Below are 16,056 nucleotides of genomic sequence, written 5' to 3'. Positions count from 1 at the left end.
CTGTCCAGCCCGCCGGCTGTGGCTATCCCAAGCCTGCCGGCCACTCGTCAGTCAAGTCTGCCAGCCGTTCATCAGTCAAGCCAGCCAGCTGCGGCTAACTCAAGCCCGCCGGCCGCTCGTCAGTCAAGTGCGCGGGCCGCTGCTCGCTCAAGCCCACCGGCTGTGGCTCCCTCAAGCCCACTGGCCGTTCCAAAGTCAAGCCTGCCTGCTGCGGCTTACTTCAGCTCCTAAGTTTGCTCCAGTGTCCAGTGCAGGCTCCAGCCCCTGACCGAGAGTCCAATGCAGGTTCCAGCCCCTGACCAGAGTCAAGACATGTGCCCTGATGTATTGTTCACAGGAACAGTTTTAAAAGAATCCAGTCTTGTCGGTCTTGTCTTGTCTAGTCTGTTGGGGTTCTCGTGTTGCTTCGATGGAAGCGGTTCCTGAGTTCACCGGTGAGAGGGCCCCTGTCACCACGTTCAGCCCAAGGAGGGCTGCTGGTCTCATGTCCGGCCTAGAGAGGGCCTCAGAGCTCCCTGCACCATCATGGCCTCCTGTGCTCCCAGCACTGCCATGGTCTCCTGAACGTCCTGATCCGCCTTGGCGCCACGAACTGTCTGTTCCACCCTGAGGGGCCTCCAGAGCACCCACCCCCCATTTGCTGGGAGGCATACTACTATGTCCCTATTTAGGTATTAATTTGTATATATTTTGTTATATGAATATCTGAACATACAAAACATCAAAAGAAAGAACAGAGTATCTGCTTGTAAACAAAAACATTTTATTCTAGCTTCCTGCATTCTTTTTTTAAACACTTGAATGTGGTTAAGTTTCATAAATAAAAAATTAAGAAATAACATTTTGAACAAAAAGCTGACATGAATTGGATTCAGAATGATAATCAAAACGTAGAGTCAATCAACACCCCAAAGCTTGACAGTCATTATTACCTCTTCATTGGTCGACATTTTATTCCATAACGTTACACAGTTTTGATGCTGTTTTATATCTGATGATCGTGTTAGATTATCGGTGCATTCCAAATGGGATATATCGCCCTTCGAAGGGCACTTTGGAGTGAAAACAATCATGGCCGCCATATTGAAGGGTCGTTCCAAACCTAAGTGCTCAAAACTGGCCACTTCAAAGGGCCCTTCGGAATGAAGGATTTCGAAGGGTACAACTGATGGACACTTCGGGCTCCCATGATCCTTTGCGCTGATTCTTTCCATGATGACAGCGCCTCCGTGTGGGCATGGGATGATGACACAGAAGGACACTTCAACAAACAGTTGTTTGGTCCCCTACACCCTTCAACCCATAGGCATAGGGATGAGCCCTTCCCAATGGAACGCAGGGTATATGTGGAAGCATCTGTTGTTTCAGTTTTTTCTTCACTCGTTTTTTTGGAAATTCTGTACAGAAGATGTGTACTAGCGCCCCCTATCACATAACAATGAAAATACGGATTCTAGAAGCACAAGTATAGCTCAAATATATTTAGACTTTTTTTTAAGTATAAGTCAAGTATGCTTAAATTTCATTTTAAGTATATTTCTGAGAAGTACATAAAGCCCATTTCTGAGAAGTAAAAGTATACTTTCCTATTTTTTAGTTTAAAAGAAGTATACTACGTAATAGCACATTTGAATAAACTTATTTTTCGTAAGTGATGTGAAAAGTGTAATGGCTGCAGAAAATTCACAGAAGTAGATTAAAATTTTAAATCTATTAGTCAACATTTGAAGTGGATCAAAACCTTTCATCAAAGTTGTCCTAGAACCTAAAATCAAAATGCATTCTTGTCTTAGGACAACTTTGATCTTTTTTGATCCACTTCAAATGTTGACTACTGAATATTAAAAGAGAAAACAGTTAAACAACTTAAATAGTAAATAAATACATTTTACAGTATTATTGTTTTTACTATATTTTAATCAAGTAAATGCAGGCTTGGCTAGCTTAAAATACTTTTCAGGCATTTAAAAAACTCAGTACCATCATACAGTTATGATATATCATGTTCATGATGTATATGTTGGCAGATGCAGAGCTGGAAGGATACAGCTGACTTAAGTATCACATGTCTCCACTGGCATTTGTCAACAGTCTCACTCACTCAGATCCCCTCTTGGTGCTGTCAAGTTGTAGCTTATATTACAGCTGTCTGTTTTCTCAAACATGCACAAAGGGCACTTGGGTTGTTATGCCCTTCATCAAGAGATTTGTTCAGTCTTATTCCTTATCAAAGACAAACTTTAATTTTGGCCTGTCATTAAATGCTGTTAATAGATACAGCAATATTTTTCAGGTTATGTTAGGGAACCTTATAACGTTACACAATCCAACAGCTCTAGTCAGAAAAGGATCTGCCATTAGAACATTGTTTCAACAGCTGCCCACCTCTCTTATCTAACCTGGATCTCTCTAAAAGCAGCTCATATTAGTGTGTATATTACAAAGACTGGGCCGCTCTTAGCGTCTGTTTGCAAGAGGGAGGCTGCCACGTCCTAATGGATGAATCTCATTAACAGCTGTGTGGGTGCATGAGGCTTTCTGAGAACTGCAGGTAATGTGTCATTGGCTCTTAATGTATGTAAGCAGACCAGGCACATGCTGGAAAGATCTAATATGTGCGGTAGGGATCATATAATAACTAAATTACTATACGATATGCAAAGTATGAGGACAGATTGTTCTGGAAGAACTGTTGAATCTTTTGAAACTTTTATTGAAGTATAATTCTGAATTATTATTGTATTAGTTAAAGGTGCAATAGGAGATCTCGGAAAATGCTAACTTTAGCCTGATAGCACTGAAAGCGAACGTCCCACCCTCCCTGCAATCACCGTCCAAAGCCACGCCCCTTGCGTTACATGCAATTACAGTCCTCGCTCCCTCCCCGCTCTGCACATTTCATATGTACTCTATATCTTATCACGTCCAACGGTTGTTCTATTCGACTGTAAGTCATAAGTGCCCTGCGAAGTGGACATCACCAGATATTCCACCATGATTCCAGTTCTAAACGTATATGTTCCATACAAAGGGCATTAAAGTGTGCGAGACATGAATTTAAATTGTATTTATTTACAGAGATATATTATGTCACACTTCACACTTCTCTAGCAAGCGTAAATCCGTGAGTGAATGTTCCGAAGTGAAATAAACTTCAACGGATTTTCCCTGCTCAGGGAGTAGGGAGCAATGAACACTGTGTAGGGAGCATGTCAATCGGAACACAGTTCATGCACGTAGCTCTCTTCTAACGAGCTGCTTATCTGAATCAGGTGTGTTAACTAAGCGAGACATGCAAAATATGCAGAGCGGGGGGCACGAGAACTGGAATTGGGAACCGCTGGGCTACATCATGTGTCATTCACCAGTGAGAAAACTTTATAGCATAGTTAGTAAAAGTACTACAATACCAGGAAGGAAGATTGGGTTGTTGATGTTTGCCTGCCATTCTCGCTCTGTCTGCACAGCGTGCGTGAACGTGCTGATGACGTATCGTGTCTGCGTGAATAGGGTGTGCAGAGGTATGCAAATACATATTTTGACAGGCAGGTAGGAAAGCCAATTAAAACGCTCGGACCGAACGTTTTGATTGGACGAACATTTCTTGGTCCTACACCTTCCACAGAATATATAAATACAGATAAATACGTTTAGACCACTTAACTTAATGATTGCTATCAGGATGTGAAGAGACTTTCAACCAGAATAACAAAAATATTTCTGAAGACAATCACCTATTGCACCTTTAAAATTTTGAATTAGCATTTATTTTGATGTTTTCCGTTTTTATTTTAGTAGTGTACGTTTCAGTAATTTTATTATACGCTTTTGTCATTTTTATAATTTTTTATTATTATTTCCAGTTAGCTTTCATATATTTTTATTTAAGTTTTGGTTATTTTAGTGCTTAAACTTACTTATTTCAGTTAGCTGCTGAGGCAGTTGTATTAATTCATATTTATTTCAGGCAATTCAACATTTCAAATTTTAATTATTTTTTTACCTAATATTTATATTTATTTTGCATCAGCTTTATTTCAATTACAGAAAACGATAATAGTTTTAGTTTTAATTAAAAATAACCTAACTGCCAGAGACAGTCACAGTCAGATTGTATCAGTTTTTGGCAATCTGATCTCATTACAAAAACATACATGTTTTTCGCAAAACGCAAAATATCGTACCAATTAGTAGATATCACTGCAGTTTCCAACAGAAATGAACACTAGAGGCGGTCAAACAGTGAGCGCTTTTAATCGTTTTCGTACACAGTTATGATTACAGCTTCATATATGTCGCTTTCCGAGCATAACAAGCTTGCTCGGTAGCTCAGCCAGCCCGGAACTGAACTTTGGATGTGGAATCCTTGGGTATGAATCCTGTGAACAACAACGCTCACGATGAAAGAGCTGAAAGATGAGCGATTGAAAAACAACTAAAACGGCAGGCTTGTGATTGCGTTACGCCACATTCGCCTTTGTACTATTTCGTTTATAGTGCAGATGGTACATTATTTAAAAATGTCACGGAGCAATAGAGTTATAACGCGACTCAACGGACATTTCAATTCAGAACTACGGTGACACGTCCAAAACCAACGTCAAATAAAACGTACCATATGTACGCTTATCTGTTCTGGGGAAAAATCCAAACACACTTTTAGCACCACTCAATGGACATTTCACATCGAATATGTCACGAAAGGTACATGGCGCTATGTATTTCACGTCTTGCAAAAACTTTCCCACAGGTACGTTTTCGTCATGAGATTAGTCTCATTTTAGGCTAGCTTTAACCATCAGTGTTTTCATATCTAAAAGATTTCTAAACTTCAAAAGCAATGCTTTTAGAAATATTGATCCTTTCATGTCAGTGCTGCGTCATGCTGCTATACCATGCTGGTTCTTTCCACACCTTTACTAAGAGCCACTGAATAAAAGGTGCTAGAGAAGATTGAGTGCCCAAAGCCCACAGATTTGTCAAATGTGCATATCTAGAAGGACAGTCTGTTTTTTCTGTTTCTTTTGTATGTTGGCTCTTTGTATATCTGGCCATCTGTTCTAAGAATCTAAGTGTGAGAGTCATGCTGTGAGGTTTCCTCAACCATCTCCCTGCTGACTCTACCTCTTATATAAGAAGAATCTGATTAAAATTAAAAACAAACATATGCTATACAGGTTTATGTTAATGGTTTGAGGTACGGTTGGCTAGAACTAGAATACAATGGCATTTTATGGTAGTGAGGTTTACGGAGTATAGTATAAGAATAATTTGAAGAGGACAGAAATAGTATATTTTGTTATATTGTTCTTATGATTTGACACAGTGCTCAAGGTCGGAGTGTAATGAAAGCACAACCTTTATTGTGTAGGCAGTAGATTGTAATTACTAAATGTTGTGGTCCTTGTAAACAGTTTCCTTTGTAATTATGCCAGCTGGAATCAGTAGATGATACATTTTATCTGTAAACACTCAGAAAAAGTTCCAATGTGTGTTTTTAGTCAGGCAGTGCTTTTGTGATAAAGGATAGAAAGAGAGAGAACCGATTTAACATGCTGACTAAAAGCTGGAACAGATTTTAAACCACTAGGCAGCGTGCACTTTTTGACTTTTTAAATAGTTACAGTGGAAAAAATGGGCATCGCACACTAATTGACTGAGGATCATACACTAAAGAAAGTCACGCAGAAACATGTGGTTTGCATGACGAATGAAACAATATGCGTTCTGAAATCGGCTCAAAATATCTGAGTGGATGGAAAAATTTGGCTGAAGCTAAAAAATTGGAGTCTGTGACCATCATGCACTATGCTAATTTCTATTAAATCTGTCTGCTCAGTTCTGCAAACTGGCTCTGATTTTCAGCAACTAGTGTCAACTTGTCCAGACTGAAAATCAGGCAAAAACCTGGACAAATCTTGTGTAGAGTATTCCAGCCCTAAGATAAATTAACAGCAGTAAATTCAGTCAGCTCTGATTATTTAAATATTGACACTCATAGAGGACACTTTTGGTTCCTCTCTGACTGAAGAGGAGCCAAAACCAGTGGTTCTGTCCTAGTTTGCTGTCTGTGTTTCTTACTTAGTTTCTTTCTTAGTTTTGATAGTTGAAAACACATTTTAGGAAAGAAATGTATCATTTTCTTCAGCAAGGATGCATTAAAAAGTGTCAGAAAAGGCAAATATTTATTTATTTCAAATAAATGCTGATCTTTTGAACTTTCTATTTATCAAAGAGTCCTGAAAATGGTTATCATGGTTTCCACAAAATATTAATCAGCACAACTGTTTTCAACATTGATTATAATAAGAAATATTTGAGCACCAAATCAGCATGAGAATGATTTCTGAAGCACACTGAAGACTTGAGTAATGACTACTGTAGCTTTACCAACACAGGAATGAATTACATTTGAATATATATTCAAACAGAAAACAGTCATTTGCAATTATAATACTATTTCACAATATTACAGTTATTACTGGATTTTGATTAAGTAAATGCAGCCTTGGTAAGCTGGTCTTCTTTTAATTTCTTTTAACTTTTAATGGTAGTGTATTCCTTACTGTTAAGATGCCGAAGTTTTACTCAAAACTGTGAAAGGTATTGAAGATGGAATCAATGCCATATGTGTCCTTTCTTTTTGAGGTTGGTTTAAGATGATGATTTGATTAACTAATTGGACAAAAAGGAGAATATTAAAGTGATATTGATCACAAATATGCTTTAAAAGGCGTTTGTCAGTTTGCATAAGTTATACAACCTACCTGTTGACTGCCTGAGGGAATTCATTTGTCATCCAGGTCAGTGAGCGCTTAAGTGAAAGTTCATTCTTTGTCTAATCATTGGGAATTATACTTGACACATCACAGCAACTGCAATTTACTAAAAGCTTTTTGAAGTGAGCCTGTGATATTAAAAAAAGGTAATATGTATCTCTAGTGTGAATTAGTAATGAACAGAGCAGATGCAGAGCAGTACTGCATTAGAATGCTATGTGCCTGTTTGTCACTTTTGGTAGGAGCCTGTTTTCATATACTGCCTATAGCCATTAGCTTTACATAAATTATAACTCCTGCTGCCTACATAGTCAGCTGATTTCTAACAGTCATGGAACCTCATAAGTGACTAATTTGAAATGTTCTGCATCGGCTGCTGCACACTAATAGCACTTTGTATAGCAGACTTTAAGGGATAGCACATAATTGAAAACTCTGTCATCATACCTCATGCCGTTATTTTTAAGAATATTTTGTAGTATGTTTCTAAGCAAACATTTTGGTTACCGTTGACCACGAAAACATTTCTCAAAATATCTTATTTTATGTTTTACATAATAAAGTCATACAGATGGAACAACATGTGGGTAAGAAGAAAATGACAGAATTTCAATTTTGGATGATCTATCCCTTTAAGTCACAACTGATTTCAAACGAGCACAAAAAACGGAACCTTTTAATCACAAATATTTCAGTATTGAATGAAAATATTAAAAAAGTATCAGTTTATTTATTGTCTTAATTGTTTAATTGTCTAATGACAGTGGTGGCTACCTTACCGCAGTTTTAATGTAGTAACAATAACTGTATCTGTGATGCTTGTCATGAATGTCATCATGCAGAGTTCAGCAGTCAGTCACACAGGAAGAGGTTTTCACTTTTACACTGATGTGAAATTCTGGAAAACAACCTGAAATTCTAGCCATTCCCTTTATCATGCAGTAATGGTATGAGTAATTATGGGGAGTATGGGATATTATACTAAGACAGACATAGCAAAACTGTGTTATATGGCCTTGATTGTGGTGGAAGTGGTTGGTCTGGGTCTTTTTGCCTTGTTAGTAGCAATTGTTTCATCCTTAAATAATTATTTGTGTATCATAAATGTTGGGATGTTTTTTTGTGTGTGTGTGGGTTTTTTTCCATGTTTGCTGTGCTGTTTGTACTGCTGCACAACTTGGTAAAAAAAATTTGATTATATATCAATTAGGTCTGTCAAGCGATTCAAATGTTTAATCTAATTAACTACAAGATGTGGCAATTAGTTAATATAAATTTATATATGAGGGCTATGAAATTACCCCTAAAAGATAATTCAAAATCATTATGGTGTTAAATGAGAACATGATTGAATAGACAAAAAAGCAGATAAAAAGTAGCTTTAGAAAGAAGTATTTAGATTCAAAATTGCATAAATAATGAAAATAAATGGGTATTTATGTTTTTTAATGAATGGTGAAATATGAAATGATTAAAAAAAAAAAAAACAATTATACTCTACATAGTAAACTAAAACCAAGCTTTTTCATTGTTGACAACAACCTCTTTATAAGCAGTTCTTGCCAGTTTGTGAAGATGGTTGGAGCGTTCCAAACTCAGAGCAGATGGAGATATTTGTCTGTCTGGAGCAACAGTTACTGCTCTGAGACACTGAAAACAATTAATCATAAGCTGCTCACGTGTAGAAGGACCCAGTGCTGCGCTTCATTCTGAAACATGCAGAAAAAATATTTAATTCAATTGCAGCCTTTGCTCGCACTAAGCAATATCACGATTTCAGTTTTATTCTGATTTAAATTACACTGCTTTAATGAAATTTGTTGAACGTAGAGCCATCACCGTGTTGTCCTCTGCAGGACTGGCCGACACATGCTGAAGCAGCAGCCGCAGTCGACCACACGGCCCTCCAGTACCATTAGTGAGGCCTCGACTGCCGTCACTTCTTCAACTCTGGACACCACTTCAGGCTCAAAGGTCAGTAAAAACCTGATCCTGTTGGACAGCAAAACTAGTCAAATGGTAAGAATATAGACCTGGTATTTTATAGAGATAAAGTAGAAGACACTATATACTGTAGAAGGAGACGATCAAGCTAGCTTGACAAGACTCCTGATGCAAAACATTTCTCTATGCTTGGTTAGCATCTGTCCTGTTAATTAGAGTGTTTATTCTTCTGTGCTGAGGCGTCAATTCCCAAGTGCTGGTGACAAACACAGAGTGATCAGAGCCCTTGACTGCCATCTCTGAGCAGACACAGAAGACCAATGAAACGGATTGTGATTTGTATTGTGAGTGATTTGGCGCATATCTGTGTAAGGATGCATTGTTTGGGATGCACATGAGCTGAATAACATGCTTTTTCCCTAGATATTTAAAAGAATAATCCACCCAGTAAGTACAATTTCATAATTTTTAAATAGTGCTTATTATGGAAATCATTGACTTTAAAATAAAACACTCAAGTGCAAACTGAATATAGTATTTTCAGACACTTAACTGCATTTTATATACAATTAAATGAAAATGTATTCTAGTTTATATTTCTATTAAATGCAATTAGCTGAACTTTTTTGACCCACTTAGATTGGACTTCAGTATTTCATAATTAATTCTGTTGTCATTGAAGTATGGCTGAAGTGCATTGACAAGCATTTATGTACCATTTTTTTTATAGCTTAAATGTACTTTAATGCATTTTTTATTGGCACTTGTATGTCATGTATTTAAATATATCATAAGTACACATTTGTAATGATGAAGTTGCATTTTAGTGTTTTTAAAACATATTAACTTGACAAAGCAATTATTTAAAATGTACTTTAAAATAAAATTTAATTTGACATTCTTATAAAGTACACTTTTTAAAAATGTACTGAAGTGTGTTAGGGAAACAGCTTTGAATGTGTACTTTTTAAAGGTACATTTAAGTGGCCTTTTATTTCATTAATATTAGCCTAGTGAAAAATAAATATCCTTAAATGTATTTGAAATACATTTATTTCATGCAAAGTATACTACAAATACATTTTCATATATAAAATGTCCTGCAATTGTACTTTTAGTATCTACTAAACTGGTATAGTTACATTTTGCTAAATTGGAACAGCTAATTTTGTACTTAATGCACTTTAATTGTGCAGAAGTAGTGCTGATGTACACTTAAAGATATACTTAGTATATTTTATTGTCCTCAAATGGAGCTATTGCAAGTATACTTCAGGTAGACTTTAAATATTTTGCATTTAAAGTCCTATATTATTCAAAGATCATACAATCCTCATCAAAAGTGACATTAAAGCACATTTTAGTCTTAATATTAAGAAAAGTTAATATTACTTATCTGTCAGTAAATATGTTAATAGATTTGAACTATACTTAGTATGAAATAAATGTATTTTAAATATTACCTTTTTACTAGGTGTATTATCTGCAAAAACAGTTTTTTAAAAATATACTTTCAAAATGTAAACTACACTACAAGTGTACTTTTTTACTTGCGTCTTTACACTACAAGTAAACACACAAGGTTTTTTCACAAGGTGTATTTTTAGTGGAAAGTAGACATTTATGAAGAATATTTACACAACTTTTCATACAGATGACATCTGTCAAGCTTTGAAAAAAGTGTTTTTTTTGTAAAATTCTGTCTGCAAATGCAACGCACACAAGCATAAATTGAAATGAAGAATTAAAAGTGAATAATGACTTAAATTTTAGCTTGTTCCTCAATCAAAACTATCTTTATGATTCTTTTTAGGATATGATTTATTTTTTATTTTTGGAGCATTACAGACGTGGTCACTGTGAACTGTAGTTATATAGAAAGAGCATGAGAGGGATTGAATAATTACAGAATAAAGATTTGCCAATCTTGTATCCCTTACAGATATTTGGCATGGATTGACAACTAGATAGCAGCTGTATGATGCTGACTTATTGTTTTATAACAGGGGTCTTGATAACACTATAATTTATCATTATGTTACCTCTCAGAATGCATGTGCAAAAGTAACTGAAATGTTGTGACGGCCGACTGCCATAAGACGTGGACGAATGCAGCAGCAGGAACGCTGCCTGTGTCATCTCCTGCCTGCGTTTGGACTACTCTAGACTAGAGTGCTTGTAGCTCTTGTCGTTGGCAGTGATGGTGATGTATTAGCTGTATGAATGCTCTGGCATCATGTGTGAGAGATGGGCAGCATGTAGGCTTACGTTGCTTTGCCCACAGAATGCCAGCGATGGTGTGCGAGATCAGCTGTGCACCCCTGGCAGACGGTCCAGACTAATAGTTGATGAATGAGCTTTCAATCCCCCTGGTCATCTTCAGTTTATGTGTGTGTGTGTGTGTTGGTGTGTGAAATAGGGATCCAAGTCCAGTGGAAGGGTTCATAGCTTTGGCAAACGGGATCATGCCATAAAGCGGAATCCCAGTGTTCCTGTAGTGGTCCGTGGATGGCTCTACAAACAGGTAAGAGAATTTGACCAGTGCTTGTTTATTGATTAACCAAACATTTGCTTTCAAATTATACTTTACATGACAGGTTTTCAGCCTTTATAGACCTATGAGCCCAGAGACTTTTATTATAGGAAGCCAGATTGTCTCAGTATTCAGCAAGAATGCATTAACCTGGTCAAAAGTAAACATTTCTTTCTGTTACGGTTTCCAGAAAAATAATAAGCAGCACAACCATTTCAACGTTGGTAATAATAAATGTTTCTTTAGCACCAAATCAACATATTATTTCTAAATGATCATGTGACACTGAAGACTGGAGTAATTTTTGCTATTCCAGAAATAAATTACATTTTAAATATTAAAATGTATCGAAATAGAAAACAATTTATGCAATTTATAAACAAGACGATTTTAAATTTTAAGAATATTTCACAATATTACTATTTTTACCGTATTTTTGATCAAATAAATGCAGCCTTAATGCACAAAAGAGACTTTTACAACTTTTGAACGTGTTCTTTAACTAATATTAGAATATTATATAATGCATCAGTTAGAAGGTTATGGTTTGAAATTAGAAAAAAAGCTGTTTTATATCTTGTCCTTGGATACCCTGGAGGTTCTTCAGGGACATTTATGGACATTCTAGTTTTATTTTAGCCTTATTCTATACCAAATCATTCAATTTGGTGGGACCAAAAAGACCAAAACTTCAAGTTTATGAAGTTTGAATCCATTTTGTTTGACCATTTATCTGAATATTGAGGGAAATGTGTCTCCTTATACATAAAGAGCCTTGCAACACAGCATTTGAGGGAATCACAGGCACTTTTGAACAATTGAAATGCATATTCTGAGCATTCAAATGCTTAAAAGCTGTCTAGGTAGGCAGCTCATTTGGCTTTTCCTTTTGAGAGTCAGCCAGTCAGTTATCCAGACACAAACACACACACACACACACACACACATGGGTCTTTCATGGCGTGAAAACATCAGGAGTGTATTTACATGGATAGTTTTTGATAATAGACTTTGAAAAAACTCTTTAACTGGAAGTGAAATGGTGCTGTCAAGGGAAAGTGCTGTGAATTGCCTGTTTGAAGTCTGTTTGAAGTGCTGTCTTTCCCCATCAGATGTCTTCAGCTGCCTGTGGGTGTGTGTTTTCCCATCGGTAGTGTTTGTGTTGCTTTGTACTTTCAGGACAGCTCAGGGATGCGGCTGTGGAAGAGGAAATGGTTTGTTCTAGCTGATTATTGCCTCTTCTACTACAAAGGTGGGTTGCTCTACCAAACATATAACAGAATCACATTTACACATGGACACTTATAGTACCTGTTAACTTTTCTCCCAGCTAACTAATGATTATATTCTATATTTGGTCTGTAATTGCATGTTGGTGACTAAGTCCTACTTTTACTAATTCTACTTTCAGTCCTTTAGCTACGTACTGTCCCCAGAGTTTAGCATGACACATTTACCAAACTATAAAAGTAGTTACTCAGGGGAATTAGTAAGATGTTTTTGGGTTGCTCCATCTCATATTTATGCAGTTTCTTGGATCACACTAACTTGTTATTTCTGACTTAAACCTTAAACCTTGTTTGTGTTTTATGAAGATTTTAAATCAGTTTAAGTAATTGTTATTATATTGACTTGGTATCATGAGACCAGAGTATTGTTTCCCACAGGCCTTCGAAAAGGCTAAATGAGTTTATTTGCTTTGGCTACAGTAGGTAATTCCGGTATGGATAAACAACAATGCATTTCACTTCTGCATGTTGCATCTATACTTTGTTGTCATACTGTGTACTCTTATTACAGTTTTCCATTGTTGTCAGCTTCATGTAACACTTTTTATTATTGTCAATAAATTACTCCTCTTACTTAAAAATGCCTTTAACTTGCACCAGAACATTTTTATTTGGTTTTATTTTGTAACTTTTAGGAGGGTGCACTTAACAATTTGATAAGAAATCACTTTGATACGAAAATCTTATTTTCCTGAATAATTTTGACATGCTTCTTTAGTTATTGATCAGACTCTCTGGAACATGATATTTCCTAAAAACCCTAACAAGTCTTCTAAGTTTCTAAGCAAGTTCTACGTAAGAACTACTTAGTTTGTAAAAGTAATCTAGAAACTTCTAAGTAAGTTTCTAAGTAAGTTTCAGAGGGGGTGTACTCATTTACGCAGAGTACTGTACTTTTAGTTCACTTTTTAGTATATTAGTACACTATGAACTGTTTTTTCTGTGTGGGTTAATAGAACTATGTACAAAAAAGATCGAGTTCAGTTCCACCCATGCACTATTTACTTTAAACTATTCCACCCCAAGGTTGACTTGTTACTCTAAACTTGAAAATGTAAGTTTATCAGATCAGCATCTAGATGATATGCTGGAGAACTTCCTAAAAGAAGCACATTTTTGGCATTGGCAAAAGGATGGAATAACAGAGAAAAAACATACTTGGTATACTTAGAATGATGTATTATACTTTTCTATCTCAGTCAAAAGTATAGGCCAAATACACTTCAACTTTTCTGTATTTGTCAACATAAGCCAAGTATACTTAAGTATAGATTTGTTAAATGGATAGCTCGCTCAAAAATGAAAATTCTGTCATCATTTACACACCCCAAGTTGTTCCAAACCTGTATGAGTTTCTTTCTTCTAATGAGCACAAAAGAAGATATTTTGAAGAATGTTGGTAACCAAACAGTTGATGGTAGCCAGTGGCTTGCATATTATGGAAAAAGTACAAAAAAAGTTAATGGCTGCTGTCAACTACCTTAAACTACATCTGCCTCTGAACCCCAGCTCTTTGCTCACATAAATGAAAGAGTGACCTGCCTCGGTTTGGAATCTCTCCTTCAGACAACCTAGAAGTATTTTTAACCCATTACTTCCTAATCCAGCCACCCTTATCGCTTGTCAACCCACCACTCAATCTCTGTTTCACACACACCCACATAAACACACTCTCACTCCCACACACACCGGTGCCACCAGTGTTCCACTAGAAAGAAACGGTCAGGGCAGAGCAAGGCTAAACTTAAATGTGTGAAATGTGATGATGTTATCATAGTGGTGTGAGAAGCACAGGTCAGAGAGTATCGCATGCCAGGAAGGAAGAGAGAGAGAGAAAAACATAGTCAAAACCAGACTGGTTGCTCAATTGGCCTGTTTTTACCCCACAGACAGTCGTGAAGAGTCGGTGCTGGGTAGCATTCCTCTACCCAGCTACACTATCGCTCCTGTGGGACCTGAAGATCACATTAGCCGAAAATATGCCTTCAAGGTAAGATCTCATTTTGACACAAATAGCAACATACTTTTAAAAGAAGAATATTCACCACCTTAAATTTGTAACACTGTATGCTATGCAACAATGTTTACTTAAAAGGTATAACTTAAAGGGACAGTTCACCCCAAAATGAACATTCTTTCATTATTTAATCATTTACTGTGTAACACAAAAAGAGAATTTTTAAGCAATGTACTGTAGTGCTCATTTGTTTAAATAGAACTACAGTGAATGAGGACTAGAGCTTCTTAAAAGATACAAGAATCATGAAAGTGGTCAAATGACTCTTTACACACTGTAGCCAGACTTTTCTGTAGTCATGTGATTGCTTTGGATGTAAAACAAACTGTTCAACTTTATCCACAAACATTCTTTTGACACAAACTTGTTTTGACTAAAACTACATTTCTTAAAACTGTTATCTTTAAAATAAAAAATATATAAATGTTAGATGAAAAACAACTTAGAAAATGTTGCGTTGGCAACTAATTAAAAATAAAATTGATTATCCCATGAGGATTTGGAATAAAATGACATTTTTTACAATTTGAAAATGTCCATCTAGATTTATTGTAATCACAGAATGACTATTCTCTCCAAACCTTTTTTTCTTCTTTGTATGGGAAAAAATTAGTACAAGTTGGGAACGACATAAGTGTGAGTAAATGATGACAGGATTTTCATTTTCATAGGTGACTCTATAATTGTCCCAAACAACCGATTAACCACCGTATGTAATTATCAAGAAGATATAAACCCCTTAAGGGTAATACAGGTCCTAAACTCCCAGTCACAATTTATATTGTGCTAATGACCTTCTGACTGTAAATGCTTATTCATCTCATTCCTTGCACTAGCTGCTTCCTCTTCCCCAGCTAGCTTTGTCTTTCTGTTCTGTCATGTGCAGTTTCTGATTTTAAAGTCACTTTGAGTCACTTCCTGCACTTATGAATATGCATGCTTCATTATCTTGCATGGCTTCAGCCCTGTGTATAGAATGCATATAGAAATGAACCATTTAGTGCACTAAATCAACATAATTTCATTACATTTGGAAAACATTTTCCCCATGAAGGCCATCAATTTGTTTAGTATCTAACCAATTACCCAAGCTGTTTTTATACATATACAGCTCTTCTTTTTTGGTACTTATTTATGTGCTAGTGTTTTTGTAGGCGAAGACTTGTTCATGCACTTTCATCCCCTGCAGCTTGTGTGGTTCATTGTTGTCCTCATGGGGTTCATGACAGTGAATGTATGGTTCTATGCTCATCCTGAGGGCAGCAAGGTTACATAAACAGTCTACCTCTCTCTGCTCAAGTCCTTCCTGCCCGTGTTCTCAAAGCTGGTGAGAGATTTTCAACGTGGGAGCAGAAAGAGGCAACATTCCAGTTTTCAAGAATAAGATCTTAACACTTAATGGTTTAAAGTGCACGTTGATCTCAGTTTGCACTTTGCAGCACTCCTGTTTCACTTTCCTTCCTTAACGGATAGTTTTACACAGCCTACGGTGTC

The 16,056-nt window shown here is 36.4% G+C and overlaps 1 protein-coding gene across 2 annotated transcripts in view; it reads left to right on the top strand.

The window, feature by feature from the left end:
• Window positions 1–16,056, top strand: part of LOC306888157 (pleckstrin homology domain-containing family A member 7-like) — a 91,120-nt gene that overhangs the window by 43,216 nt on the left and 31,848 nt on the right. For both annotated transcript variants that reach the window (XM_079446319.1, XM_079446318.1), the window contains exons 5-8: window positions 8,636–8,753; window positions 11,143–11,247; window positions 12,436–12,508; window positions 14,435–14,535. In XM_079446319.1, the coding sequence (XP_079302445.1) occupies window positions 8,636–8,753; window positions 11,143–11,247; window positions 12,436–12,508; window positions 14,435–14,535 (397 nt within the window). The remainder of the gene's footprint in view (window positions 1–8,635; window positions 8,754–11,142; window positions 11,248–12,435; window positions 12,509–14,434; window positions 14,536–16,056) is intronic.

Source organism: Barbus barbus, assembly GCF_936440315.1.
Source record: "Barbus barbus genome assembly, chromosome: 22".
Classification (NCBI taxonomy): Eukaryota; Metazoa; Chordata; class Actinopteri; order Cypriniformes; family Cyprinidae; genus Barbus; species Barbus barbus.
The sequence above is the reverse complement of the archived record's forward strand: the minus strand, read 5'-3'. Positions and strand labels throughout refer to the sequence as shown.